Raw genomic sequence first — 27,139 nt, 5'->3', positions numbered from 1 at the left:
ACCCCCAACCATAAAGTTATCTTCATTGCTACATCAGAACTGTAATTTTGCTAATGTTATGAATCGGGTGAGCCCTGTGAAAGGGTCATTCGACCCCCAAAGGGGTTGTGACCCACGGGTTAAGAACCGCTGCCGCAGGATGTGGAGGAGATGAGCAATGGGGATGGCAGATCTTGTCCATCACAAGGTAGTGCCTGTGCTCGTGTGTTAGGGGCGCACGACAGAGATCCAGGGCTGCGTATGCAGGTGACAGAGGGAGGGTCCAAGTGCCTGGGGAGGACCAGGAAAGGCTTTCTTATGAGTTGATAGTGTATTGTGGGGCGTGGGCCTCCCTCTTCCCGTCCCTAATGTTAGCAAATGCAGAAAAGAAATTGTGTCTCCGTAGAGAACTAAGTGTCACCTACTGAACACCCTTCCTCTTGATCAGTTGTGATACTGGTGTCAGTGCCCTTTCATAACTCCCCGTGATGCCTGTGGTTAAGCACTGGGTTAACCAGAAGATTGGCAACTCAAAACCCACTGGCCACTCCACAGGTGAAAGATGAGGCTGCCAGTTCCTATAATGTTCCACAGACTCGAAAACCCGATGGCGCACTTCTACTCGGCCCTGGGGGTTTCTGAGTCAGAATCCACCCTCAACTCGATGGCAGTGGGTTTTGTTTTGGTTTCGGGCTGCGCTTTGTAGGTAACCGAGGAGAAGCCCTGGGATGTGGTGTGTTACACATTAGGCAGCTAACTATGAGGTCAGCAGTTTGAATCACCAGATGCCACGTGGAAGAAAGAGAAAGATTTCCAGTTCTACTCTGTCCTATAGGGTCACTGTGAGTCGGAATCCAGTCAATGGCTGTGCATTTTTGTATTTTATTAAATTATTATTATTATTTTGTAGGCAACTGATAGGCCCAGCAGACCCAGTCTAGACACTGGCATGCTTACTCAGTGCTTGTGAAGAGAACAGGGTTACAGTCCTTTGATGTCAAGTGCACGATTGAATCTTATTTCACTAATTAAATCTTTTACTAGAATGCTGTGGCCAGAGTCTCGAGCCTCTATTTGCATTTCCCTTAGTATTGAGCAAGGGTGGGAGTTACATAATTTCCTGTCACTTGATAAATAGATCTAGAAGTAGAATCTAGTCTGTCAATCAGGTTACAGCCTGATGATGCCTCTTTATGGGCATGACCTTCTCATGAGGATTCTGGGAACGTCTCTCTTTCTCCCTACAGGTGGACCACACTCTCTGCTTCACCTTCCTGTAGAGGAGACACTGAGAGAGCTGGAGGGGCCAGTGCTGAGATTCTTCTACCTGCATTGGAGCCACAAGACTTTCCACCCACCGGCCTGTGATCTTCTTGCATTCAGCACCATTGCATGTGCTGGGTGAGTCTGAAGAGGAATTTATGGACTAGTATTGGACATATGGGCTAATATCGGACTTACGGACTTGATCTGAACTGGGCTGGGATGTTTTCTTGATACACAATTACTCTTTGATATAACGCGCTCTCTTACACCAGATGAGTGTGTCTGAGTCTGTTTCTCTAGTCACCCGGACGAAAACAGAAAGCACCACGTGCCACTCAAAAATGTCCAGGACACTAACGATGTGAAGGATTTCACGAGGCAGTGCATGTTTCAGCTCAGCCGCACGACGACGATGTCATTGTTAACATACAAAGCGCTCCCACATGTTTGCTTCATTTCATTCCCACAGCACACCTCATTCTCGTGGGAAGCTCTCTACTTTCCCTGGATGCTCCAGAGGCTCCCACCTGAACAAACCACCAGGCCGGGCTAGCGAATTCCCCAACCGGGATTTCAGGACAGCTGACCCATGAAGCTGGCCTGCATGAGAGCATCTTAGTGGGTACATTCCGCTTCAGAGCCTCCTTTAGGCAATCCCTCACTCCAGTTCTGCACAGAAGAAGATTTACCTGAGAGTTTACCAGGCGAATGGTCGTTTTCATGCCCACATCTTGTTGGAAGCTGGCCGTGGGCGCTGCATTAAACCTCAGGACAGCATCATGATCATCTGTAAACCACGGGGAAAGCAGAAAGAGGTGAGGAGGGCTGGCAGTACACAGACAGTGAGGGGGCCTGGAGGAGAAGGCAGAGGAGGAAAGAGTCGGGGCTTTCCCATCGTGGCCCTTCTTGGTATACGGGGAAATTATGGTATCTGTGTGGGTCAGTCTCAGACAAACCTCAGATCTAAAAAACAACCTCCTGCCAGGCCTGGCCACTGGAAGGGCAAAAGGGTTCTTATATGCCAAAGTATAGTAAAAACTGAACAAGGAGAGTGGGCTACTTACTCATATAGTGGAATCATGATTTTAATTATCAAAGGAACAAACTACTCCTATTACCAAAAGAGTATATTTCTATTCCCTCAGGAAAAAATAAAGACACCATACACTCAGTCCACCCCACATGAGCAGAGCACCCATGACACTCTCACATGCATATGTGGGGTTCTGCAAGTGGACATCTGTGATGGTGAAGGATTATGTCAACTAAACATTCCTCGGCAAGGGTGGGGCAGAGCCCAACCTACCAATCAGGCCACTGCAGTATGATGACGTCGCCGTTGGGAGTGTGGCCTTATATGAGAGAGAGAGAGAGAGAGAGAGAGAGGTGTTGGACCATATTTGGCCCTTTACCTCACCTCTGCCCATCCCAGGAGCTGTAGCCAGCAGACTATATCAATGGTAGATTCATTAGGCCGACTTGGGATCCATTCTACCTTTGCATCCACCAGCCTATGCCCACTGCTTCATCATCCTGCTTTTTATGCATCAGCTTCCATGCATCAGGAGAAGCCTGATTTGAACCAGACTCGACTTAACCTATTTCTACAATATGTAAGCCATGTCTTCATATGAATCTCTTTCTACATGCAACACACCCTAAGGTCACTGGTTTTGCTTCTCCAGAAAACCCAACCTAGCACAGCATTCAAGACCACCCTCTAACAGTTTGGCTTAGTTCAGGGAGGCTCATAGACACGCAGGAAGAGGATGCCCACAGAAAATCCGTTTTCTATTATGTCTTGTTCCCCCTGATTCTTTTAACATTAAGCACTTTATCCAAGATGATGTCCTAACCTAAGCCCAGATCAAACATATCACCTTCAAACAAAACAACAACAAAGATCTCCTGACTTCCTAGGCACTCACTCCCTGTCTCTGCAGCTGTGTAAGCAGAGCGTGGAAGCCTTGCACAAGCTCCTAGAGCCAGCACTGACCCATCTGATTGTGGAGAGAACTTATGGCCTCTAATGTCCATTACAACCCTACATCTGTGTGAACCTATGACAATTCGTCTCAAGCAAATTTTGGGCTCACTACTGAAATATGCATGAGATTTGGGAATTAACACCAATCCTGTGTTGTTCTATTTCCCTCCATGTGGGCTTGTTTTCTTTATCCACACAGGAGGGGGTGTGCCTCATAATCCATGTACAAGTTCACGTAAGCACAGTGAAGGGTTCTGGAATTCCCATGCTGCTCAAGGCTCTCCATAGTTCGTTATGATCCACACAGGTGAATGCTTTTACATAGTCGATGAAACTTAAAAGAAAACATCGTTTGGGTATTCTGGGAGGTAGCTCAATAAGTTCTGGGTGGGGTGGGAAGGCCTGGCTTGTTGCCTAATATGCAAAGGGATTGTCATACCCACTCCTTTCTCCTTTGTACTCTAAGCTCATGGAGCCCAGCCGGGCAGTGGTTAATCACTGGGCTGCTAACCCGATGCTGGTGGGTCACACCCCGCTAGCACACTGTGGGAGAGACATGCCAGTGGCTACTATGAAGACTACCGTCTTGGGGAGAAATGGGGAGCTAACAACAATGAGTATGAGAAGAAAATGTTCTGGAACCGACTGTGGTGATGATTGCACACATCTTTATTTATTTATTTTAATACATAATTTCACTGTGAGTAGCAGACTTATCACAATCCATGCACAGATCCATTGTGTCAAGCACATTTGTGCATTTGCTGCCACCATCATTTTCAAAACATTTTCTTTCTACTTGAGACCTTGGTATCAGCTCCTCATTTCTTCCCTCCCTCCTCCACCCTCCCTTCCTCTCTCATGAACCCTTGATAATTTAGAAATTATTTTTTCATGTCTTACACTGTCCATCCCCCTGGGAGGGGGTTATAGGTAGATCATTGGGATTGATTCCCCCTTGACATTTAAATTGTATGATATAAAGTATATGCACATGAAACTATTTTTTAAACGATATAGTCTTAGAAAACCTATGGAATAGTTCGATTCTATTCTATGAGTCAGTCTAGACTCAATGGCAATTTTTGGGGGGTGGGGCATCACACTGAGCACATATTTTTGTATTGCTGAAAATATACATGAGTGAATAAAAGAATAAATGATAAGCAACTTACAATATCTGTTCAAATAAATTTCCAAATGCTCAAAGTCAACCGAAGTCATTCATCACCTGGGGCAAGCAGATGGATTCTAGGCTCCCACATCATTCTAGACCCAATCCAAGGACAGTTAATTCTGGTAACATGGCCCTGCTCGATACTCACCTTCATGAGATCACTTAAGATAAGGTGCTAGAGCCTGATACCAAGGGCTCGAGTAGAAAGAAAATTTTGGAAAATAATAATGGCAACATATGTACAAATGTGTTTGATGCAATTGATGTATGAATTGTTATAAGAGCTGTAAGAACCCCCAATCAAATAATTTATTTTTAAAAAACTCAGAATCAGGGTGCTACGGCAAGTGTGGTGAAGAAAGCAGACAGTGCCCAATTATCAATCAGAATAGTGTGGCAGTTACATCATCTCCTGTCAACTTGAGTGAAGGGGGGGAGTCTAGCCTGTCAATCAGGTCATAGTCAATGATGACTCTGTGTGGGCATGGTCTTCTCCTGAGGATTCTGGGAACTCCTGTCTTCCTCCCTGGCGGCAGGACACTCTCTCCTTGGCCTTCTCTCTCCTGCTGTTGAGAGACTAAAAGAGCTGGAGGAGGCATGTGGAGACCTGCACCAGCATTGAGATGCTTCTACTGCCACTGGATCCATAAGACTTTCCATACACTGGCCTGTGATCTTCCTGGATTGAGCATCATTACATGTACTGTGTGAGTCTAAAGAGGAATTTATGGACTAGTATCGAACATATGGGCTATTATCAGACTTATAGGCTTGATCTGGACTGGGCTGGAATGTTTTCTCAATATACAATTGCTCTTTTATTTAAAGCTCTTTCTCATACACATATGAGTGCCTATGAATGTTTCTCTAGTCAACCCAGAGTAACACAAAAATATTCTTACAGGTTTGTCTTCAAACAAGCAGCCATCTAAGTGAGATGTCAACTAAGTCCACATGGAAGAAGCACACCAGCCTGTGTGATCCAAAGATGACAATAACAAAATCCAAATAAGATAAAGGGAAAAGTATCAGAGTTTAAATTCTAAACATCCAATTTACAGAAGGCTATGGAGGATGGTGGGAACCCAAAAATCTATCTGCAGAGTGTCTGGTCAGATTGGGCCTCTGGCAGATCCCCTCTAGCCCCAGGCCAGGGACTCAAACAGCCTCACTGTCAGGCAGAGATGACTGCAAACTTGATTACCGCGTACACACGCGTATAAGCTGAGGTTTTTTCCAGCACATTTTAAATGTCATTTTGTGGTAAAATTAGGTGCCTCGGCTGATATTTGGGTCAGTTTACACTAAGTATATACGATATGATGAATCAAACCATGGTAAACATGATGCTGGGCCAGCTGACCTCTCTCTTGACCCAGCCAGAATTTGCTCTATGCTCAACTATTTCCCAATTGTTCCAAGAAAGAAATTTCTTTTTTGACTTTTTAAATATTATTGATGGTTTTTTCCTCTTACTCTTTATTTCTGTCTTTATCTTTATTATGGTTGTTGTTTTCTTCTTTTGTTTTGTCTTGGTTTTGTTTTTTATTGTTTCTGTTCGGTCTCCCAGTTTAGGAAACACAGGAGTAAATGCATAGAGACCATGACTGATGCAATGGTTTATCAGGAACGGGGGAAGGGAGAGAGGAATTGGGGAGAGATCAGTGGATCCGGGAGGGGAGAGGGAGCATTAGAACTTCTACTGCGCATCTTACAAGTGGTTTAACTACGTGAATGTTATATCAAGAAAGCTAGGAAAGAAAGAAAGAAAACTTGACCTATGGTTACTGTGGGTTGAAGGAGGAAAAGTTTGTGCTTAGGAGGCAGAGTTGATTTTAATGTCGGGAAACAATTTGGAGAGGGATAACAATAATGTACAACACAAAGAGTATAATCAATGGCACTGAATTGTACATGTAGAAGCTGTTGAACTGGTGAATATTTTGTGTATGTTTTTGCCAAAATTGAAAAACAAAATACATGAATAACAATGAGCACAGGGAAAAATAAAATGGTCTAAAATTGTGGTAAAAACTGTACAACTTTTACTGATATGCTTGAACTATCGAATTGTACAATGTGTAAAGTGCCAGTAAAACTCTTTATAATAAAAAATATATATAAAGAATTATGGTGCCCTTTATAAAAGGTTAGCCATTGGGCTGCTCACCATAAGGTTAGTAGTTCAAGCCCACCAGCAGCTCCCCTGGAGAAAGATGAGGCTAGCTGCTCCTGTGAAGATTTACAGTCTTGAAAACCCTTCATGAACAGTTCTCTGCCTGTGGTGTGGAAACTGGGAACTGGGAAGAGAGTGTGCACGGACAGATTCTCTAAGCTCATCATCAAGAGTGTGAGCAGCCAAGGCGCCCGGGGAGGGAGGCCTTCATATTCCTGAGTTGGTGATGAATTCTAGGCACATTCTCCTCACTGAAAGTTATTCCCCACAATGTCCCTCCATAATAATGCCAACTGAAAGAAGCTCCTATTCTGCTTGTGGCTGCTCTCTAGTATGTCCAGAGGCTACCTGCCATCAAGAACAATCAGACCCTATTGTCCGCCCCTCCTAGGTGCAGCCAACTCTCTCCTGACAAGGATCATAGATTGCTCCCTAGAGGAGCTCAGGGACACTACAGATCAAGTCAGCTCAGAAAAAAACCAAGGTTAGGCTGACATCTTAACTCTAGCACCTGCCCATCTTTTTATACATGTCCCTAGCATGTCCTCCTCCTGTGTATGAAGTGTATGTTATATGTATGAAGGGGCTTCATGCCCGAGATGATATAAGCCCGTGAGAGAACACATTCACTCTCTGTTGATCTTGCCATCAGAAGAGGTGAGTCCTTGCATGTCTTATCTGATGTCTGTTTAATTTACCCTTCAATTTTACAACCACCCTTTAGGACCCATTCGGTTGTGGAGGCTGGTCCCCCACACTATAGGGTCACGATGACTCAAAAGAAAGGGTTTTGTCTTTGGGTTTCTTTGTTTGTTTTTATATAATTTGTTTAAAAGAGCCTTGGTGGTGCAGTGGAGTAAGCATTGGACTACTAGTCACAAGTCTGGCAGTAAAACCCAGCAAGCAGACTGAAGAAGAAAGATGGGGTGCTATTAAGTAGGGCCACGTGAGTTGGAATTGAGGACAGTGGGTTGGGTTTGGAGTATATATCAAAGGCAACCAAATAAATAAATAAAAGGTAGCATATGTGAAGTCTAAGATGAAATTCTCATGGTATTTCAGGATAAAAGTTTATGTGTGGAAATACATCTTTGAAATTATAATGAAAGTCGAGGAAAAAGACTATTTCAATGAATGTTTATCTAAGAGCCCGAATGACGTAGTAGTTATAAGTTAGCCTGCGATCCACGTGGTCAGCAGTTTGAAACCAGCAGCACCTCGGGAGAAAGACCGGGCTTCATACTCCCATACACAGAATCTCAGACACCCACAGGGTGAGTCAGCATTGACTCAATGACATCAAGTTTGGTTTGGGTTTCTAAGTCATTGTAGCTTGTATGGAGTAAAATAAGCACAAAGCCTAAGGGAAATGCATCAATTGGAAAAGGGGGAAAATACTATATGACCTCACTTATATAAAACAAGCAAAAGTTGAGAAGTCAATGCTCACTAGTAGTTACGAGGAGTGGGAAGCAGGGGGAAGGGGGAGCTTTTGACTCGGGCCTTTGTGTTTCTGCGCATCGTGGTGGGATAACTTGGATGAGTGTAATGACAATGGCGTGCCAAATGTAATGAATGTCTAACTCCTGAATGGAGAAACAAGAGTCGCTGTGCTCCCCGGGATCTTGTTGTCGTGTGTCTACTTTGACAAGAAAAACAAACAAAGCGTCACCCACACAAACAGCCAACGCTGCTGCTCTGACGCTCACACCCCAGTGCGCCATTCTAATGCCCAAGGTCCCAAAGGCTCACATTGCAACACTCTTGACCAGGACAGAGGTGACCAGCGACTGTTACAAAGTAGAGCCAGCTGGAAAGTGTGCTCATCTCAACATGAACTTTGTGGAGCAGACATAGGGAAGAGAAAATGAGACTTAGTTCTATTATGGATAAAAAAGAACCAAACACAACTCGTGCCTAGAAAACTAAACCCAAGGGAAGCCAGGGAGGAAAAGGCAAATACTGGGGTCAAAGTGGCTCTCCCAGTGGATTTGATTAGTCAAAGTTGACTAGTGGGCAAGGCAGGCAACGCAATTGCACCACTTCTTTCTGCTCTAGGGAACCCGGCTTGGGTCCATGCCTCCTCTTCTGAGAATCTATGTTTGGTCTCAGACCATTTTTCTTGGCAGTCACATGAAGAAAATGAGAGAGCGACGGGGAGAGAGACAGACGTATGACATCACCAGGACCTTTCAGAGCCCCACACAGAGCATGCCTGCCTGGACTTGGCTTCGGGAGCCTGGTTCATTTCCCAGTAACAAATCCCACCATCTTTCACAATAGGCAAACAGGAGCAGTAACCATGATTCACATGCGCATAGAGCTGGGCAGGCTGGTTGTCCTTTCTAAGTGCAAAGGACTGCAAGGAAAGCAAACCTTGGGCTGCAGCCAGTGATTCTTCACCTCCTTTGAGTCACAGACCCGAAAGCTATGCACCCTCTTCCTGGAAAAATGCACAAACTCGAGTACATACATAGCCTTCCAAATAGACTCCATACACAAACCGCTTTGCAGATAATTTTATGAATTGGGAAAACTCTGAAGTTGATCTCCACAACTCCCAAGTTAAGAATCCCTGCTCAGACTATTTTCAAAAACAAAAGCAGACAATTAGGCAGGGAGTTGAAGCAAAAAAAAAAAAAAAATCAACCAACCAGTTACTATTGAGAGCAGCCTAATATAGGGCAACCACATGCATGTCAGAGTACAACTGTGGTCCGTGAGCTCCAGCCTGTCCCCCACCCCCATGGGCTTTTGAATGGTATTTTCCCCTGGAATCCCATTGCCAGGCTTTCTTTAGAAGCACAACTGGATGGATTCAAACATCCAACTTATTGGTTAGGAGTTGAGCACAGTAATCACTTACACGACCCCAAACAAAACAAAAAGAAAGAAAATCAATTCACTACCATCGTGTTGATTGCAATTCATGGTGATCCTATAGGACAGGGTAGAACTGCCCCTGTGGGTTTCCAAGACTGTAACTCTTTACAGGAATAGAAAGCCTCGTGTGGTGGTCACATAATTTGTTGTCAATTTGAGAGTCTTACGAGTAAAGGGGTGGCCTTTAGCCTGTCAATCGGGTCGTGGCTTGGTGAACTCATTTGGAGGCACTAAGGAGATAAGTAGTTCGCTGGAGGTGGGACACATGCTTACTCCCTGCGAGACATTTCTGTTGACAAGGCACATGAAGCTACACTAGAGCTCTGGAGCCGGAGAAGCCACGTGCTCCTGCCAGCGCTGAGATGCTTACACTGCCACTGGATCCACAAGACCTTCCACCCACTGGCCTGTGATCTTCCTGCATTCGGTGTCATTGTATGTGTGTCGTGACTCTGAAGAGGACTTTATAGATTGGTATGGGACATATGGGCCAATATCAGACTTGATCTGGACTGGGCTGAAAGGTTTTCTCAATAGTCAATTGCTCTTGTATCGAAAGTTCTTTCTTGTATACATAGGAGTGTCTGTATGAATTTGTTTCTCTAGTCTACCCAGACTAACACACCTCGTCTCTGCCCTGCAGAGCTCTGGCTGGTGATTTTTAACTGGTGACCGTGCAGTCAGCAGCCTAACAAGTAAGTGTCCCACTGTCAGTGCACCACCCCAAGATCTCCTAAAAAGAGGCATCTGCCCCCACTTAGAAGCCTGGGGGCGTGGGACAATGCTTCAAAGACACTCGGTGCCCCACAGAAGCAAGACCTGGCAGTCGGCTTCCATAAAGATTTACAAACTTGGAAACCCTTTGGGGGCAGTTCTCCTTTGTCCTACAAAAGAATCCCAATGAACTTAATTGGCAGTGGGTTTCTGTCTTGTTTTAGTCCTCGATCAATCAGGTAAAATTACAGAAGGTCAGGAACACCTGCAGATTAAGTGGTACAACCAAGGCACGCAGATCCTTTCCCCCAAAGATGGAGGTATTGTTGGATTTCAGCGTGCTTCAATGAATTTTTTCCAAAGGTTAATTGAAGTTTTGGGCTTACTGGTATGAAAACAAGAAAGGAAATCTGTCGAGTACCAATGTTTAAAACGGATAAATGCCGACTCGCCACCCTTATGCCCTGCTCAACTCCAAGGGAGCTGGTAAGATAACAACAGCCTTATGACCTGGAACCCACCTATTTCCTGGCCAAGTTGAGAAGACTTCAGAGATCCTGCTGAGGAGACAACAGCGCACCTGCCCCAGGGCCCAGCCTTGGTCCTGAAGTTCTCTCCAGGCAGGTAACCCTCCCACTCGGAGGTGTTGAAGGGGAAATCCGTGGGCTCTACCATCGATACATTCACACGGTCCCGGAGGTAGCAGCGCAGGGCCTCTGGAGTCATCTTGACACCTGGCCCCGGCCCCTTGTAGGACACTTTGTACTTGTTCATGTTGAGATAATTTTTCCGGATATTCTGCAGCCTGGAGGGGAGGTTTCGGGACGAGCTGTCCTTGTTCCACACCTGGAAGGAGGGCGGTGGCTTGGTCTTGACTGCGCTCTTCGTGCTGCTGGGGGCTGGGTTGCCTTTGTGGAGGTCCTGGGTGCCGACTGATGACTGGGGACCAGAAGCCACGAGCAGTTTCTCCTGACTGTTCACCACCTGGAATCCTTCCGTTTCCAGTTTAAGGGCCTCATCGTAACCCACTTTCTTCCTTTCCTTCCACACACAGATGATCGCAAATAGAAAAAAGGCCAGGACGCAGTAGCTGAGCTTTTTTCTCAGGATGACGTGAATCATAATGAATGATGTGTCCAGGGATGTCACTGTGTTCTGAGCTGGAAAACAGACCTGAAGAAAAAAAAAAACAGAGTGATCTTGAACAAAATCCAAAAGAGGTGCCTGGCAGCTTAGTGTTAAATGAGGGGTCAACCAATGGATTTATTGGTTGATGAAAGACCAGAATGCTAACTCCTATCACCTACTATAAACAACTCTCCCCGCCCTAGCCCCCTCTCCGCCCCCACCCCACCCCCCACAAAAGAAACCACCATGAAACTCAATTTAGACTATGAATCTAGAGAGCAGTCCTTCTGACAGGCCCCTTCCTACTCGCTATCGCACAAACACAGTATGCATTCTCCCATCATCCCTCTGGACCTCTGACTCTTAGCTTTGCCATTGGCATCATCTCGGTCTAGCTCCCTGACAGCACGCGGCGTTTTAAGGCCCGGAACCACAACTTACACACTGCTCAGTTCTTAAATCAGGTCATAGCGTGTTAAATAAATACATGCATCCTTGGGAAAAATAGAATGAAAAGGACTAAATAGCAGGTTGACTGGTCTATCGCACTGCCACCCAACCTCCTTAATGCTCCCGAAACAGCCACGAGGAGCCCTGTCAGCCAGATGCCATCAGTGTGCGATGTGCTCCGCAGGGCTGCGCTGTGAATATCTTGTGTGAGAAGAGGAAGCGTTAGATTAAGAACATCCTGCTGCGAGCGTTCTGTCAAGTGAGAGGAAACCGACTCAGCTCATGGCCGGGCATGGAACATCTTGATAAGACAAAAACGCATTGACCCCATAAAGGAAATAAAAAACGAATTATGCATTGAACACAAAGATACGGGAGTTTCACAAAGTTCATGGGAAATGGGAACAACGGGTCTTGAAAAAATTCTCCACAAACATTTGGAAACTCTTTCACATGTTATTTTGACACCTCATACCAGGAGACACCAGTCAGATCCAGGTCTCATAGTAAAGCACTTACTCAGCTCATGGGCGATCTCTCCCCAGAACCAGACATGAATGTGTAGCAAACCCTGTTTTCAGAGAGGCGCACCCAGAGGCTCTGAGAGGAAATAGAAATGGCCCAGGATGAGAGAGCTGCATAAAGGGCTGCAGTAAATATCGACTCAAACGGCACCTGCTTACAGCTACTTCTGAAATTTCCAGGAAATGGATTTCAACAAGCAAAAAATAGATTGACTCGCTCTCTTGATACCGAGATCAAGTCCTCTCCTGGTGCTCAGAACTTTATGTCTGCCTCTTACAGAAAACATTACTTGTGTGCCTTATCTTCCCACTCGCAAGGACCTTTCATGGGAACTGGAGTGCAGAGACCCAGCCCAGCCCTGGGGGCTAAGCAGAGAAGCCTTTAGCAGCACCATCTGTAAGAGAGTGGCCTGGTCAAGGCAAAGTCGGTGTCCAAGCTGGGTGAATGGTAGAGTTGGGGCCTGACTTTGATGTGTACGGATGGGACTTGGGGAGGCAGAGGCCTGGAGACAGTTTCTCTGTTCCTGAGTCTTGGAGGGAGTTGGCATTGGCAGACCCAGCACGAGTTTCCTGCCAATGTTTATTCTCCAAGTTTGGGTTTCCTAGGAAAGAAGAATTCCACCTATTTGCCAAGCTGGATGACAAACCTATGCACATGTGCGCACACCACCAACCACCACCACCACCGCAGACAACTTCAGTTTCTGGGGCCCGCACACAGGATGGGCTCAAAACACTCACATGTAACCCTATAACAGGGCTCAGGTGGTCCCTCAATTACCCACTGCTGAGACTGCTAGCCCAGCGGCTGGCAGGGGGTTCTCACCGTAGGCCTGGAGGGCAAGAAAACACTTTCTCATGTTTCAAGGTGCTCTGATGCCAGAGGCGGAAGTTGCATCTACACCATCCAACGGACCCTGCTCTTCACACATCCTTTGGGAAAAGAGACCAACCTTTGAGTTTTCCAATCCCCAGGCGGAGACTTTGCCCTGTCGAGTACTCCGCCATGGTGCCTTTGTTTACTCACTGCCGGAGCACTGCCTTGCTGTTCTTGGCACCAGTGAAGCTCACCGGCCCTTCCACACTCTCCTCGCTCCTCGGGGAACCAAGAGTTTTGTTTCTCGTGCCTGATCCTGCGAAATGTGAACCCCTGTTGGTATCCTCTCTGAAATCTTAGTAAGGAGCGACGTGTCCAAACCCACGTGGGCATTCAAAAAATGCCTGAACGCACACTATTCACGATAAAGCCTGAGAGCCTCTCTGAGTTTTCTAGCACAAGAGCACGTCCCAGATCACAGGATCACCTGCAGAGACTAAGTCAACACTGAAACAAGAGACAAAAAGTCAGAGTCCTACCTTGATCTCCAAACCATTGCATGCTCAGTACCAAACATATTGCCTGGCACGCGGAAGCTGCTCAAGGCTGGTTAGGTGAATTTCAAGTCTTATGTTGCTAGTTTAGAGAGGTGCATAAGCGACCCATCCCATCCCCTGCTCCTGACTTATCCGGAGGGTAAAGAAGACTTTTAAGTATTTGGAGAGAAGAATAAAGCTGTAACCAGGCCAGAAAGGGCAGCGAGAAAGACGAAGACCCCGGATGAGAAGGGATGACAAATGGCTGCAACAATCGGCTCCACTAACACTGGAATTGGTCGACTGGCACGGGCCTGAGCGCCGGTTTTTTTGGTGGTGGTTTCATTGTTTGGTCTTGTTTTTCTGTTGTACATGACGTCGCTATGAGCTGCAGCTGACGCGAGAGCACCGAAGAGCAAAGCAGTCAGACACTGAAACCCTGTGATGTTTTGCTAAGTCCACGCCCGCGTCCCATGTTTCATACAAGAACGTACCCCCTGTGCGGCCTCCACTGCCCCTGCCGGGGGGTGCTCCTTACCCACTGCTCGCTATTCTCTCTGGGACTGCGGGCCCTCCGGATCTTCAGGACCTGGTGCTCCGCTCAGTGGGTGACATGTTCCCGGGAGGAATATTCGCTTTACTGGGTCTGGAGGCCACGGCTCATTCTTCTCCGAACAATCAAAACGCATCTGCAATGAGAAGGACAGAGATGAGAGCTGTTTTCCAGTAGGGGCAGGATTAAACATTAACAAGATGGACAGGGACGCAAGCAGCTGGTCAGCAGCATTGGCTCTGACCTGGCCTGTGGCAAAACTCCAGGATGCCCCAAGGGCTCGTAGAAAAAAGAGACTGGGGAGGTCGGGAGGTGTGAAGAGTGGGGAGCTAATCATAATGAGCTCTAGGAAGAAGAAAACGTTCTAAAATTGATTGTGGTGACGACTGTGCCACTCTTCTTGTTGTGACTGAACTACTGAATTGTACGAAAAATGAATTATATCCCACCAAAACTGTTAAACAACAAAGAGAAGAGACAAGAGCTTATTTCAGGTGCAGGGCTCTGAATCTGTGAACAGCACAGAGAGTCTGGAAACAGACCGACAGTAGCTAAGAACGTATGAGAAAAAATGAAGCAGACATCAGGGATCTGTCTAGGAAGAAACAGTCTTGGAAACCCACAGCGGTGCTATGAGGTAGCACTGACTGGATAGCAGAGAGTTTGGTTGTGGTTTTACCTAAATGTTTTCAGAGTGGAACTCTCATACGCTGCTGGTTGGACTATAACAAAGCAAAACAAAAGCCTCACTGCCATCAAGTCAAGTGTGGAAAGTGGATTCTGAAACTAATTGTTTATGGGAGTAGAAAGTTCAGTTCTTTCTCCTGAGGAGCTGCTGGTGGTTTTGAACTTCTGACCATGCAGATCGCAGTACAAACTGTAACCATTACACCACCATAAAGGAGTCCATAGGAACATTAAACTACTAGTTTACAGAATTTACCTTAGCCAGAATGATTACACTCATTACAAGACAGATTGTGATGAAACTGATATATATTCAAGGGAGCACTACAAATTAACTATTTCAGAGAGTGATTGGGTCATACAATGAAGAAGAGCTTGTGACTAGTGAGTACGCTAACATTTTTTTCTGGGAAATAATACTGAGTATATCATTTCTAAAAGAAAGAAAGAAAAAGATTGTAGACTTTAGCCTCCTCACATGTAAAATGATTCTCTATAAAATAGTTCTGAGATTGTTAAGACAGAGTATGAAATTTATAAAGCTAAATATACATGCAAAAAGAAAAAGCAAGGTAATATAAAAATTACTTAGAAATGGTACAAATTCTGTTAACAACCAAGTTCCCAACACGAGGGAAATAGTTTTACTTTTACGTCTACTTAATGGAGTATATAGAATTGTGCATAAATGTATGTACTAATAGGGAGGAAAATGCTTATAAGATTATAAAAAGACATGTTATCTGTGTGCACAGCATTGTGATTACCAGTTGTGCATGGCCAAGTGCCTAAAACAATATACACAGGTGAACCCTGGAAAGAGTCGATGGCAACACTAATAAATTCTTGATGGCAACACTAATAAAATAAATTCTTGTCTTTCAGTTTGACTTTCTTTATTCTTCTTATGTTAGCTGACTAATTGAGGCAAAAATACCGGGGGCAATATTGAAAATACATTTGAATCCTGGATATCAATTGGATACACAATATTAGCCTAGCCTGGATGCCTGTCCTAGGAGATGTACCAGTCACAGAACTAAGAAGCAGCTAGAGTGGCCCTGGGCTGCCTGCTGTGCCATGAAGCAGAAGACAGGCCCCCCATAGAGCGTCTGGGTGGTGCAAGTTGGGAGAATCTCAGTTTCTCATTTTCTTATGACTGCGAGGCATGCAGTAGAAAGGTCCTGGGCATAACTAGCAGGCCATCACTGTGAAAACAAAACCAAAAAACAGCCGAGGCTCTCTGGAGCAATCCAGAGAAGAGCTGACTTCTGAGTCGTCTATTTTCATGCCCTGTTACAAGGTTCCATCATTTACATCATTATTTGATTAATAGCCGTCTCTTTCTTCTAAAAAGGTAAGCTCTTTCTCAGCCTCATTTCCCTATTACCTCAAGCACAGGGTAAGCGCTGTTGAATGAGTGAACAGCGTAAGCCTGCCAGCTCCAATGAGATCGATACTCTGATGTCACTGGGAAGGATGGTTGGTAAAAGAAGCTCTTCCTAGGTACTTTCACAGCGAATGCTGAGGGCAGGCACTCGACCCGTGGGTGCCACTCTATGGTGGTTCACTGCCATCTCCCCATGCTTAGGACATTTGCTTGGGTGCAGCAGTACTGGGAGGCTCCCCTCCCTCCACTCTTCATGCTGACCGGCTCTCAATAACCTGCCTTCCAAGAAGATAAATAGCACTTCCCCGCCCTTGATTTCCGAAAGTCAAGCAATTAGAACACAAGTGAGGAAACTTTCCATTGACCCCTCTCATTCATGATCAGGACCTTCTTAAAAAATAGTCCCACAAGTTGGTGGGAGAGCCATCATGGCGATCTTCAGCGAACTGTGAAAGTGATAGGATAGTGATCGTTCCTTCCTCCCTGAGTTGGAAGGAACTTTATCGTGACAATAATCTCCAAACCCAACCCACTGCCGTTCAGTCCATCCCAACTCCTAGCTCTTGTACGGAGCGTTTCTGCAGCTACAAATCTTTACAGGAGCAGATAACCTTGACCTTCTACTGCAGCGCTGCTGCTGGCATTGAATTGAGCGGCCTTAGGATGAGCCCTCCCAGGCTCGCCTGACAGCGGAGCCATCCTGTAGTAGGAGCTCTGGGCTGAGCACACACTGCTGTTGGGGTTTAGAGAGAGTTCTGAAATCAGACTGATCTGAGAAGGAGTCCTTTCACCATTTACATGACCTTGGACTGGTTGCTTAGCCTCCTAAGGTTCAGCTTCTTTATTTGTAACTGGGAAGCATAAGAGAGTCTATGTTACGGAGTTATTGAAAGAATCCAACGAGATAAACCCTTGATCACGCCCTACCTTGTCCGGCAGGCTCATGGAGTTGCAGCTAACCCCACGGCACAGACTGGGTTAATTGAGGAGAGAGTAAAAGGAAGCCATGAGAGACTTACAACGTGGGAGTTCTCTTTGCAAAGGTCAGCCTGATGGCACTGCACTACAGGACAAATGGGGGAGAGGGGAAGATAAGAAAGCTTTCTGCCCTCTAGTCCAAACTGTGGCAGACCTGGGCTGCAAAAGAGGTTCTTGCCTGACTTTAAATCTCTTCCCAGCTGGGCAAGCACGGATGGAGACCATTGTGAGTCCTCTGAAAATCCTGAGGACACACACTGCACGTTGTTCAAAACCAGACGCACGGAACACATGGTAGGTGGTGGTTAGTGAGTCCCCAACGCGGCCAGGCCTCCACGGTCACAGAGCAGAGCCAACCACTCTGCAGTTGGGCTTAACCGGGTAAGGCAAAAGGAAACTGCGGGCCACTTGCTATGCCTAGTGTAGAAATATTTGCCTTCCTTGTTGACAGTCCCTGGGATGAGAAAACTCCCTCCCATTCTTTCAGCTCCCTTCCATGGAAGCCCCAGCGCCAGCAGGCACCCCCTCAGCCTTACCACACAGAAGAGCCGTCTGTTCCACCAGCCATGGGTACGGCATGGAGACAGCAACCAAACGGTCCTTGAAGGAGGGCTGAATAAGCACTGCGCCCCCTCCTTCACACACGACTGACTCTCAGCGCAGAACTAGATAGGAAAAGAAAAGCCCAAAACACCTCCCCCTTCCTCCTCAGAAAGAGAAACAGTTTCATCTCCACCGAATCTTTTAAAATGAATTAGGTTTGTGCTATAGACATTTTTTAACTATAAAAAAGTACAGGGGGCCAAACTGCACTCCCATGTTTTTAATCACCCAGCTACAAAGATATCACCATTCTGCCAAGTCTTTTTTTTTTAACCTGTCACATGCCACTTCTGATTCCTGGAGTAATTTCAAGCAAACACCAGAGTTCATATTATTTCCACATATCATCTCTTCTCGATTGGATGCCATAAAAAAGGTAAGATCTAAGGGCTGAAGCATTAATTGTAAACCATGAAGTAATGTGTTTTTCTTGAGTTATCTAGAATTCTACAAATGCTGTATCTTCCTTAGAAGAACTGAGGATATAGTGCCACAAAGTATTTTCTACAGAATTCAATTCACTAGGATATTATATGCAAGGGGGCTTCAAAAAATTTCCAGAAAAGTGTAATAGAAAGATAATGGGCTTTCCCACAATTTTATGAAGCCCGTGGGGGGGAGGAATCCAAGTTCTTCCAGATATAGATGAATAAACATGTAGCTATCCAGAAAATAGATAATAAGGACTTTAAAAACAGTACCACACACATTTATTTATATGGAAATATACTGAGGTAATGGATGTATGTCGGGCCTCTGCTCATAGGCTCCTTCAATGCAAGAACACTTTGTTCTAACAAAGTGGCATTCTGTGATGCTCACCCTCCTGGCATAATCACTGAAGACAAAATGGGTGCATAAAAAAATGTGGTGAAGAAAGCTGATGGTGCCCGGCTATCAAAAGATATACCATCTGGGGTTTTAAAGGCTCGAAGTTAAGCAAGCGGGCATCTAGCTGAGAAGCAACATATCTACATGGAAGAAGCACACAAGCCAGTGGGATCATGAGGTGTCATTGGGACTGAGTAACAGGCACCAGAAGACCCAAAACCAACCAACAAACAAACCATATTGTTGAGAACAAGGGAGGTCAGAGCAGAGACCCAAAACCTACCATTTGACAATGGGACATCCCCTCACAGAAGGGTCACAAGGAAAGGATGAGTCAACCAGGGTGCAGTAAAGCACTGATGAAACACACAGTATTCCTCTGGTTCCTTGAGGCTTCCTCACCTCCCCCAGTATCATGATCCCAGTCCTGCCTTTCACTGCAGGCTAGACCAGAGCATGTGCACAGGTACAGATAAGAGATAAGAGCTTAGAACACATGGAATCCAGGAATGGGAATAGCGATACGAGAAGATTAGGGGGAAGGTGGGAAGAATTGGAGAGGAAGGAAGCAACATTATAAGCAACACATAACCACACACACACACCCTCCAGGGAGAGGGACAACAAAAACTGTGGGGGAAGGGACACAGCGGATGGTATAATGTATGAAAATAATAATAACTTGCAATTTATCAAGGGGTCGTGAGGGGTAGGGGTGAGGTCAGGGAGGGAGGAAAGAGGAGCTGATACCAAGGGCTCAATAGAAAGTAAATGTCTAGAAAATAATGATGGCAACATATGTGCACATATGCTTGATACAATTGATGTGTGGATTGTTATAAGAGCTGTAAGAGCCCCCAATAAAATGATCTTTTAACTAAAAAAAATAGTACTACAATATCCTCATCACCTAATACCCAATACAGTCCCAAAGTTTTACCAATTCTCTCAAAAATGTTTTGGATATTAATTTGCTTGAATGAGGATCCACATAAGGCACACATATCTCATTTTCTAATCTCCTAGCATCTTTTAATCTATAAAAATTCTTCATACCCTTGTCTCCCCCTCTTCCTCTCTCATGACATATATATTTGTTGAAGAAATTAAGTCCCTCACTCCATGGAATGTGTCATGTTCTGAATCTGTCTGACAGCTACCTCAATGCTGCTTGGTGAACCCCCAGTTTTGCCAGATTAACTGTATGTAGCTGCTGGCTGCCATATGGGACCTCCTAGGGATCCCCTGTGCTCTGATTCTTGTCTCTCTGAGCTCACAGCACTAACCTCACCCTCATCCTTAGGACTCACCTGGACACCATGGTACCCCAGAAGGTCCTTCAGCCTCCACGAAGTAGTACATATGGCCTTGTCGCCATTGACCCTGGTCTAGTCAGATTTTCTTTTTCTAAACACCCAAACTCTGCATTTGTGCCATCTCACCTGCAGTGGCACCCTCTGCAGACTCCTCTTCCTGTTTCCTCATGTCCAACAAGACAAGCTGCCTCACCAACAATTTGTTCATCTTATTATATGCAGTTGTGGCTGTACGTGGTTGGCAAGCCAAAGACTACATTTTCTAGTTACTACATGGGTGCGCTCAAGTGTACACACACACACACACACACACACCCTGCATCTGAGTGGTCCTATTTGACTAGTTATGAGCAATCAAGCATAAGCAAAAATACTGTGTGTCATTTCTAGGATAAACTGTGTGGGATTATAAAGAGACTTTTCTGCAGATTTGTCTCCCCCAAATACATTCCAAACATTAGAGGCTATTTGCCAGCACATGGTGGGAGGTCAGATGCTTAGAGATGGCTTCTCTGAAGGCATTCAGCCACTGTCTGGTCCCCCCACAGGTGGAGTCCACTCCCTGCTGTTAAGGACAATGGGCTACTTTTCACTGAAGGCTTGTGACCACCAGTCTGGTCCCTATAGGTGGGCTCACACCCTACTGATAATGGTTTCCATGGAGAGTCAGAGAACAGGTCAACCTGCCTCAGTGACATCCAAAATTAGGCCACCATCCTGTATCTAGGCTCCGCCCATCTTGTCACATGTATATCCTTATTCCCTCCTCTTCCTTTATTGCAGGCATCCTCAAACTACAGCCCGCGGGCCACAAGAGGCCCTCTCAGGACATTTATCCAGCCCACCGGGTGTTTTTGCCCCATTTGTTTTTTTACTTCAAAATAAGATATGTACAATGTGCATAGGAATTTGTTCATAGTTTTTTTTTTAAACTATAGTCCGGTCCTCCAACGGGTCTGAGGGACAGTGAACTGGCCCCCTGTTTAAAAAGTTTGATGACCCCTGATTTAGTGTATGAACCCTTAGACCACCACCCCCTCCCATTACTGTATTACCTATAGCACAAACCCTTCCTGTGACGTATGTCTTTACCTGTTATTAGGGGGCTTGCATGCCCCCCAAAGATACACAAGCCTGGGTTAGCAATAAAGAGCTCGCTCTCTCATACCCTTCCTCTCTCCTCTCTTCCGCTCCCCCTTCCTCTACCTTGATCCTCACTTCCTTGTCCCCTTGTCCTCCTTCCCCTCTTCCTCTCTCCTGCCCTCAGATCTCCCATCTCCACTTGGACCAGCAGGCAGGGCTGAGGTGAGCACACTACCATGAAATGTGTTTGACTCCATTATTTCAATCTCTCTTCTCTCTCTCATGCTCTCTATGACATTATTATTATCTATATTTATATATCTCACTGTACAATTACGCTTATCGAGCCCATGGTTGGTTGGGGGGGCCTTTCCCCCACAAGAGTGGCTAAGCTGTGAGTTAGTCAGTGATAGCACATAACATCACCTCCCAACAAATAGCTACTTAGCAGAGACTTTCCAAACATTTACTTCCACTGCGTTTTAAAATGAGGAGCAGAATTCTCTGCTTCGAATGTTTTCATTATCCAGACAGGAGCTCTCTTCTCACGCCAGCATTTCACGACATAATAAAGTAACCAAACCCCCCTGTAAGTTAACCAAAGCCAACAGTTCCTAAGCAATCCCCCATTGAGTGCCTCTTGCATTTTTTCCCCCCAGCAATGATGCCAAGGTTTAAAAAGAGTTTTTACAGACAAGTTCAATTAAGAATTCCAGTTTGAGGGTATATAATGCCTGGTGGGATTTGATCACGAGCAATGTATCCAGGGGGAATTACTGAGAGCCGAATGGAGGGCGAATATGATAGTGGGATAGGAGGAAAGTGAATGGAAATAGAGGAAAGAAATAGGAGGCAAAAATTATAGAAGTGTAGGTATATATATCTATATATATCTTAATTTATGATGAAAGGGATAGAGGGCGATGTGCATATATCTATATATTAAGTGTTAAGATAGCAGACAGATTTTAGGCCTGCAGGCAAAACCTCCCCAAACACAAGAACACGTTGTTCTAATACCCTGGCACTGTTTGACACTCACCTTCCCGACACAATCGCTGAAGACAAATGGGTGCATAAGTAAATATGGTGAAGAGAGTGGACGGTGCCTGGCCACCAAAAGATATAGCATCTGAGGTCTTAAAGGTTTGAATTACACAAGCAGCCATCCATCAAGGAAGCAAGGAAGTCCACATGGAAGAAGCACACCAGCCTGTCTGATCATGAGAGATTGATGGGATCAGCTATCAGGTATTAAACAATCCAAAACACACAACTATATCAATGTGAATGAGGTTTGGAGTGGAGACCCAAGGCCCATCTGTAGGCAACTGGATATCCCCCCACAAAAGTGCCGATGAAACACATATCATTCCTCTAATTCCTGAATGCTTCCCCCCCCCCCCGACCTCTCCCCACTACCACAACCCAGTTCTGCCTTACAAATCTGGCTAGACCAGAGCACGCACATTGATACAGATAAGAGCTCTGGACACATGGAATTCAGGACAGATAAACCTCTGAAGAACAGTAGTGGGAGTAGCGATATCATGAGTAGTGATATCTTGATATTGGGTCATGGTCAGGAAAGGGGAAGAGGGAGAAAGGAGAACCCATCACAAGGTTGGGAACAGGGCGAGGAGAAGGATGGCAGGGTTGAAAAAAGGGGAGGATCAGCTGGATATTGTTGATTTCATTTCTTGAGATGGGCTATGTGTTTGGGTACTTTAGTCTGGATACTTCAGCGAAACAAATCCACAGAAACTCGTGTATAATAGAGTTTTATATAAAGGGTAAGAGCACATCAAGAAAAAATCTCAACCCAGTGCTGCCCAAGCCCTCAAGTCCAACATTAGCCTATATGTCCGACACCAATCCACAAAGTCCTCCTCCATCTCACAAAACACACGATGCCGACTGCAGGAGGAAAACCGAGTCAGTGAATGTATAAGCATCTCAGCACTGGCAGGGGTCTCCACACAGCTGCTCCAGCACCCAGGGCTGTATCAGGGTAGGTCCATGGGGTTTCTCCTCAGGGATGTCTGTCTTCTAGGAAGTGAGCCTTGCCAACTAAAACAAGGAACTGGCTAAGGCAGCTGCACCCTGGTGTGACCATCAAAAATCAAGAGCACCGAGAACTAGAAAGGCGAGGCTCACAGAGCCATTTATACGCCCTTCAATTAACCCCACATGTGTTTATCGGCCAGGATGGCACAATAGAGTAACTACCTCAGACTGTATTTCTTATTAAAAGATTATTTTATTGGGGGCTCTTACAACTCATAACAATCCACACATCAGTTTTGTCAACCCTATTTTTACATCTGAGTGTGCTTCTTTAGAAACAAATAGCAACAAAAAGATCACTCCAGATGTGTTATCCCTCAACTCTGAATAGTGGTTTGAGCAGCTTTAAAAGGGGGAGGGGTAAAATTGAAATGGATTTGAAGTCCATAGTGACAAACAAGTTAATCTCAACAAAACAAACAAAAAGAACCTGGACTGTGCTCCAATGCAATCAGGACTTTCTGATCCAGGTCAGCAGCACAATGCTTGCTCAACAGGCCCCTTAGAAACATATTCTACCAGTTGGCTAGATACCAACATTTGCTTAGAAACTACCTAAAACTGTTCCCAACTAACACAGTTAAAGCATTCGAAGCTTATCCTATAGAAGCTGGCTTGCAAGTACTTAGAAAAACATAACTGAGAATTTTACAGACTGCCCAACAGATACAAGCATCCCACCCCATCTCAGCCCTCTGCAGCTGAATTCCGAGCAGCTGTTGCATCAGACAGATGTGACCCCTGGGACAGATCAGCGCTATCACCCTTGGCAAGGTAATGAGACTGCCCAGGATTCTGTGCTGAACAGCAAAGGAGGATCAAAACGGGAGCAAAACAAGAGGGGAAGATTTCTACCAGATACTCTACCAGAGATGGTGCAGAATTTCCTGAAATCCTGATAGCAAGGTTCTGATGACCTATCTCCCTCTTTCTGCAAGACAACCTTGTCTTTAAGAAAAACAATGTTGCTTCCTAATGGTATCTTAAAGCAATTTCCTCTACAGGCATGTACATATGTAAGTATATTTATAAAGGATGTTGGGGAAATAGATCTACATGCATATATTTATAGGTTTAGTATTAAGGCAGCAGATGGACATTGGACTTCCATTCAAGTACTTCCTCAATGCAAGAATACTTTGTTTTATTAAATTGGCATTCCATGATGCTCACCTTCCCAACACGATCACTGAAGACAGATGTGTGCATAAGCAAAGGGGGTGAAGAAAGCTGATGGTGCCCGGCTATCAAAAGCTCAAGCATCTGGGATATTAAAGGCTTGCAGGTAAACAAGTGGCCATCTAGCACAGAAGCAAAAAAACCCACATGGAAGAAACACACCAGCCTGTATGATCACAAGGTGTCAAAGGAATCAGGTATCAGGCATCATCAGATCAAAAAATCATATCATTGTAAATGAGGGGGAGTGCAAAGTGGAGACCCAAAGTCTATCTGTAGGTAATGGGACATCCCCTTAGAGAAGGGTCACAGGGAGGAGATGAGCCAGTCAGCGTGCAGTGTAGCAACAATGGAACACACAACTTTCCTCTAATTCTTAAATGCTTCCTCCCCCACCTCCACTATCATGATCCCAATTCTACCTTACAAATCCAGCTAGACCAGAGCATGTACACTGGTACAGATAAGAACCAGAAACACAGGGAATCCAGGACAGATGATCCCCTCAGGACCAGTGCTAAGAGTGTTGATACTGGAGGGTGGAGGGAAGGTGGGGTGGAAAGGGGGAACCGATTATAAGGATCTACATATAACCTCCTCCATGGGGGGTGGACAACAGAAAAGTGGGTAATGGGAGACGTTGGATGGTGTAAAACATAACAAAATAATAATAATCTATAAAGTATCAAGGGTTCCTTAGGGAGGGGGGAAGGGAAAGGGGAGGGAGGGAGGGGGAAAATAAGGAGCTGATACCAAGGGCTTAAGTGGAAAGCAAATATTTTTAGAATGATGAGGGAAACAAATGTACAAATGTGCTTGGCACAATTAATGTATGTATGGATTGTGATAAGAGTTGTGTGAACCCCCAATAAAATGATTTAAAAAAATAATGACAAAAAATGGAGCATCCCCCCACAGAGGGGTTGCAGGGAGGGGGTGAGTCAATCAGGGTGCAGTAGAGACTAATGTGTCACACAATATACCTGTTTCCTGGAAGCCTCCTCACACACACACACCCCACCCCACCCTCACCGCCCCTGCTATCACGGCCTCAGTGCCGCCTCCCAATCTAGACTAGATGGGAGCACACAGGTATACACAAGAGATAAGACTCACAACACATGAAACCCAGGAACAGGAATGGGAATAGAGATACTAAAAGTGTAGCAATCGACCATGGGTAGATGACACAGCCTTGTGTGCTGAAAGTGAGGAGGGCGGGAAGCCCTTGCTAAGGAAGATAAAAGATGCAGGCTTCGATACAATGTAAAGAAGATCAAAATCTTCACAACTGGACCAATCGGTCCCATCATGATCAATGGAGAACAGCTGGGCTGAATCCACCACAGTCAATGCTCATGGAAGTGGCAGTCAGGAGATCAAAGGACGTGTTGCAGTGGGTAAATCTGTGGCACAAGACCTCTTTTAGAAATTGAAACATAAGGATATTTCTTTAAGGACCAACGTGAGCCTGACCCAAGCTGTGGGGATAGCCAGCCCCCTACAACTAATCACAGGTTCGGTAGACGCAATCGTATGGTTAAGATATATAAAGATTATAGTAAAGTCATAGAGAAATGGGAGCGATGGGAGAGAGAGAGTAAAATAAAGAAGTCAGACACATTTCATGGTAGGATGCTCACCTCAGCACCTCTTGGTGGTCCACACGGAGGTGGGAGATAAGAGGGCAGGAGAGAGAGCTCTCATGAGGTTTTATTTCTAACCAAAGCTTATTTATCTTTGGAGGCATACAAGCCCTCTGATTCAAGATAACAATCTACGTCATAGGAAGGGGTTGTAACATAGGCAATACAAGCAATAGGAAGGGGATGACCTAGAGGTGTACATGCAATAGTAAAGGAAGGGAGTAGGAGTACATACGTGATTAGATGGGTGGACCCTAGACTCAACATAGTAGCCTAAGCTTAGGCATCCTTGAGTGGTTCCGTGCTTGCCTTCGGGCTCTCCTTCAAGGGAGCAATATCAGAAGGGAGCCCTACTTAGATTGAGTCAGACTGCACAGTCTGGTTGCTCTAGATACCCTGCAGGAGAATAACTTCTGACCTACTTGCATTGGCCTCCTAGTGTACAGTTATTTACCATGTGTAGCAAGCAGCGTCTTGGGTTTGGCATATATTTGGGGAGACAACTTGGGAGAAATCTTTCTGTATCCCACACCAAGCCAAAGTACGTTCGATTGCCTCATATACATGATACAGTTGGACACGGAATAAGGAAGACCGAAGAATGATTCATTTAAATTATGGTGCCGGAGAGGAATATAAAAAGGAACATGGCCAACTAAAAAACAAACCAAACCTGTCTCGGAAGGAGCAGGGCTCGAACGTTCTTTAGGAGCAGGGATGACAAGACTTTGTCTTTCATACTTTGGATATACTGTCGGGAGACCAGTCTCTGGAAGAGGACAAGATGCTTGGTGAAGCAGACAGACGGTGAGCAAGGGGAAGGCCCTCAAGGAGAGGAACTGACCCAGGGCTTCAGGAATGGGCTCAGGCACAGCGACATCTGTGAGAATGGTGCAGGACTGGGCAGTGTTTTTCTGTGGTGTTTAGGGTTGCCAAGGCTCCTAACATAATATAAACTTGCCTGAACATTAAAATCACCTTGGTTATCAGATGCTGTAGAGTTGGTTCTGACTCACAGTTATCCTATGCTTTAAAACTGCCTCGTTCTGCGTCATCCTCAAAATAGCTTTCACGTCAGGGCCCACTAGTGCAGCCACTCTGTCAATCCATCTCTTAAGACTCTTCCTTGGTTTCACAGACCTTTTATTTTAGCGAGCATGATGTCCTTT

The 27,139-nt window shown here is 45.4% G+C and overlaps 1 protein-coding gene across 5 annotated transcripts in view; it reads right to left on the bottom strand.

Moving 5' to 3' along the window:
• Window positions 1-27,139, bottom strand: part of ST6GAL1 (ST6 beta-galactoside alpha-2,6-sialyltransferase 1) — a 135,084-nt gene that overhangs the window by 18,994 nt on the left and 88,951 nt on the right. For all 5 annotated transcript variants that reach the window (XM_075556187.1, XM_075556185.1, XM_075556188.1 and 2 more), the window contains 3 exons: window positions 14,176-14,326; window positions 10,704-11,355; window positions 1,935-2,032 (listed from right to left, as the gene is read on the bottom strand). In XM_075556187.1, coding sequence (XP_075412302.1) covers window positions 1,935-2,032; window positions 10,704-11,304 — 699 coding nt within the window. In that variant the 5' untranslated portion in view covers window positions 11,305-11,355; window positions 14,176-14,326. The remainder of the gene's footprint in view (window positions 1-1,934; window positions 2,033-10,703; window positions 11,356-14,175; window positions 14,327-27,139) is intronic.

Source organism: Tenrec ecaudatus, chromosome 8 (genome assembly GCF_050624435.1).
Source record: "Tenrec ecaudatus isolate mTenEca1 chromosome 8, mTenEca1.hap1, whole genome shotgun sequence".
Lineage (NCBI taxonomy): Eukaryota > Metazoa > Chordata > Mammalia > Afrosoricida > Tenrecidae > Tenrec > Tenrec ecaudatus.
Note: the sequence above shows the minus strand (reverse complement) of the source record. Positions and strands in the feature narration are given on the sequence as shown.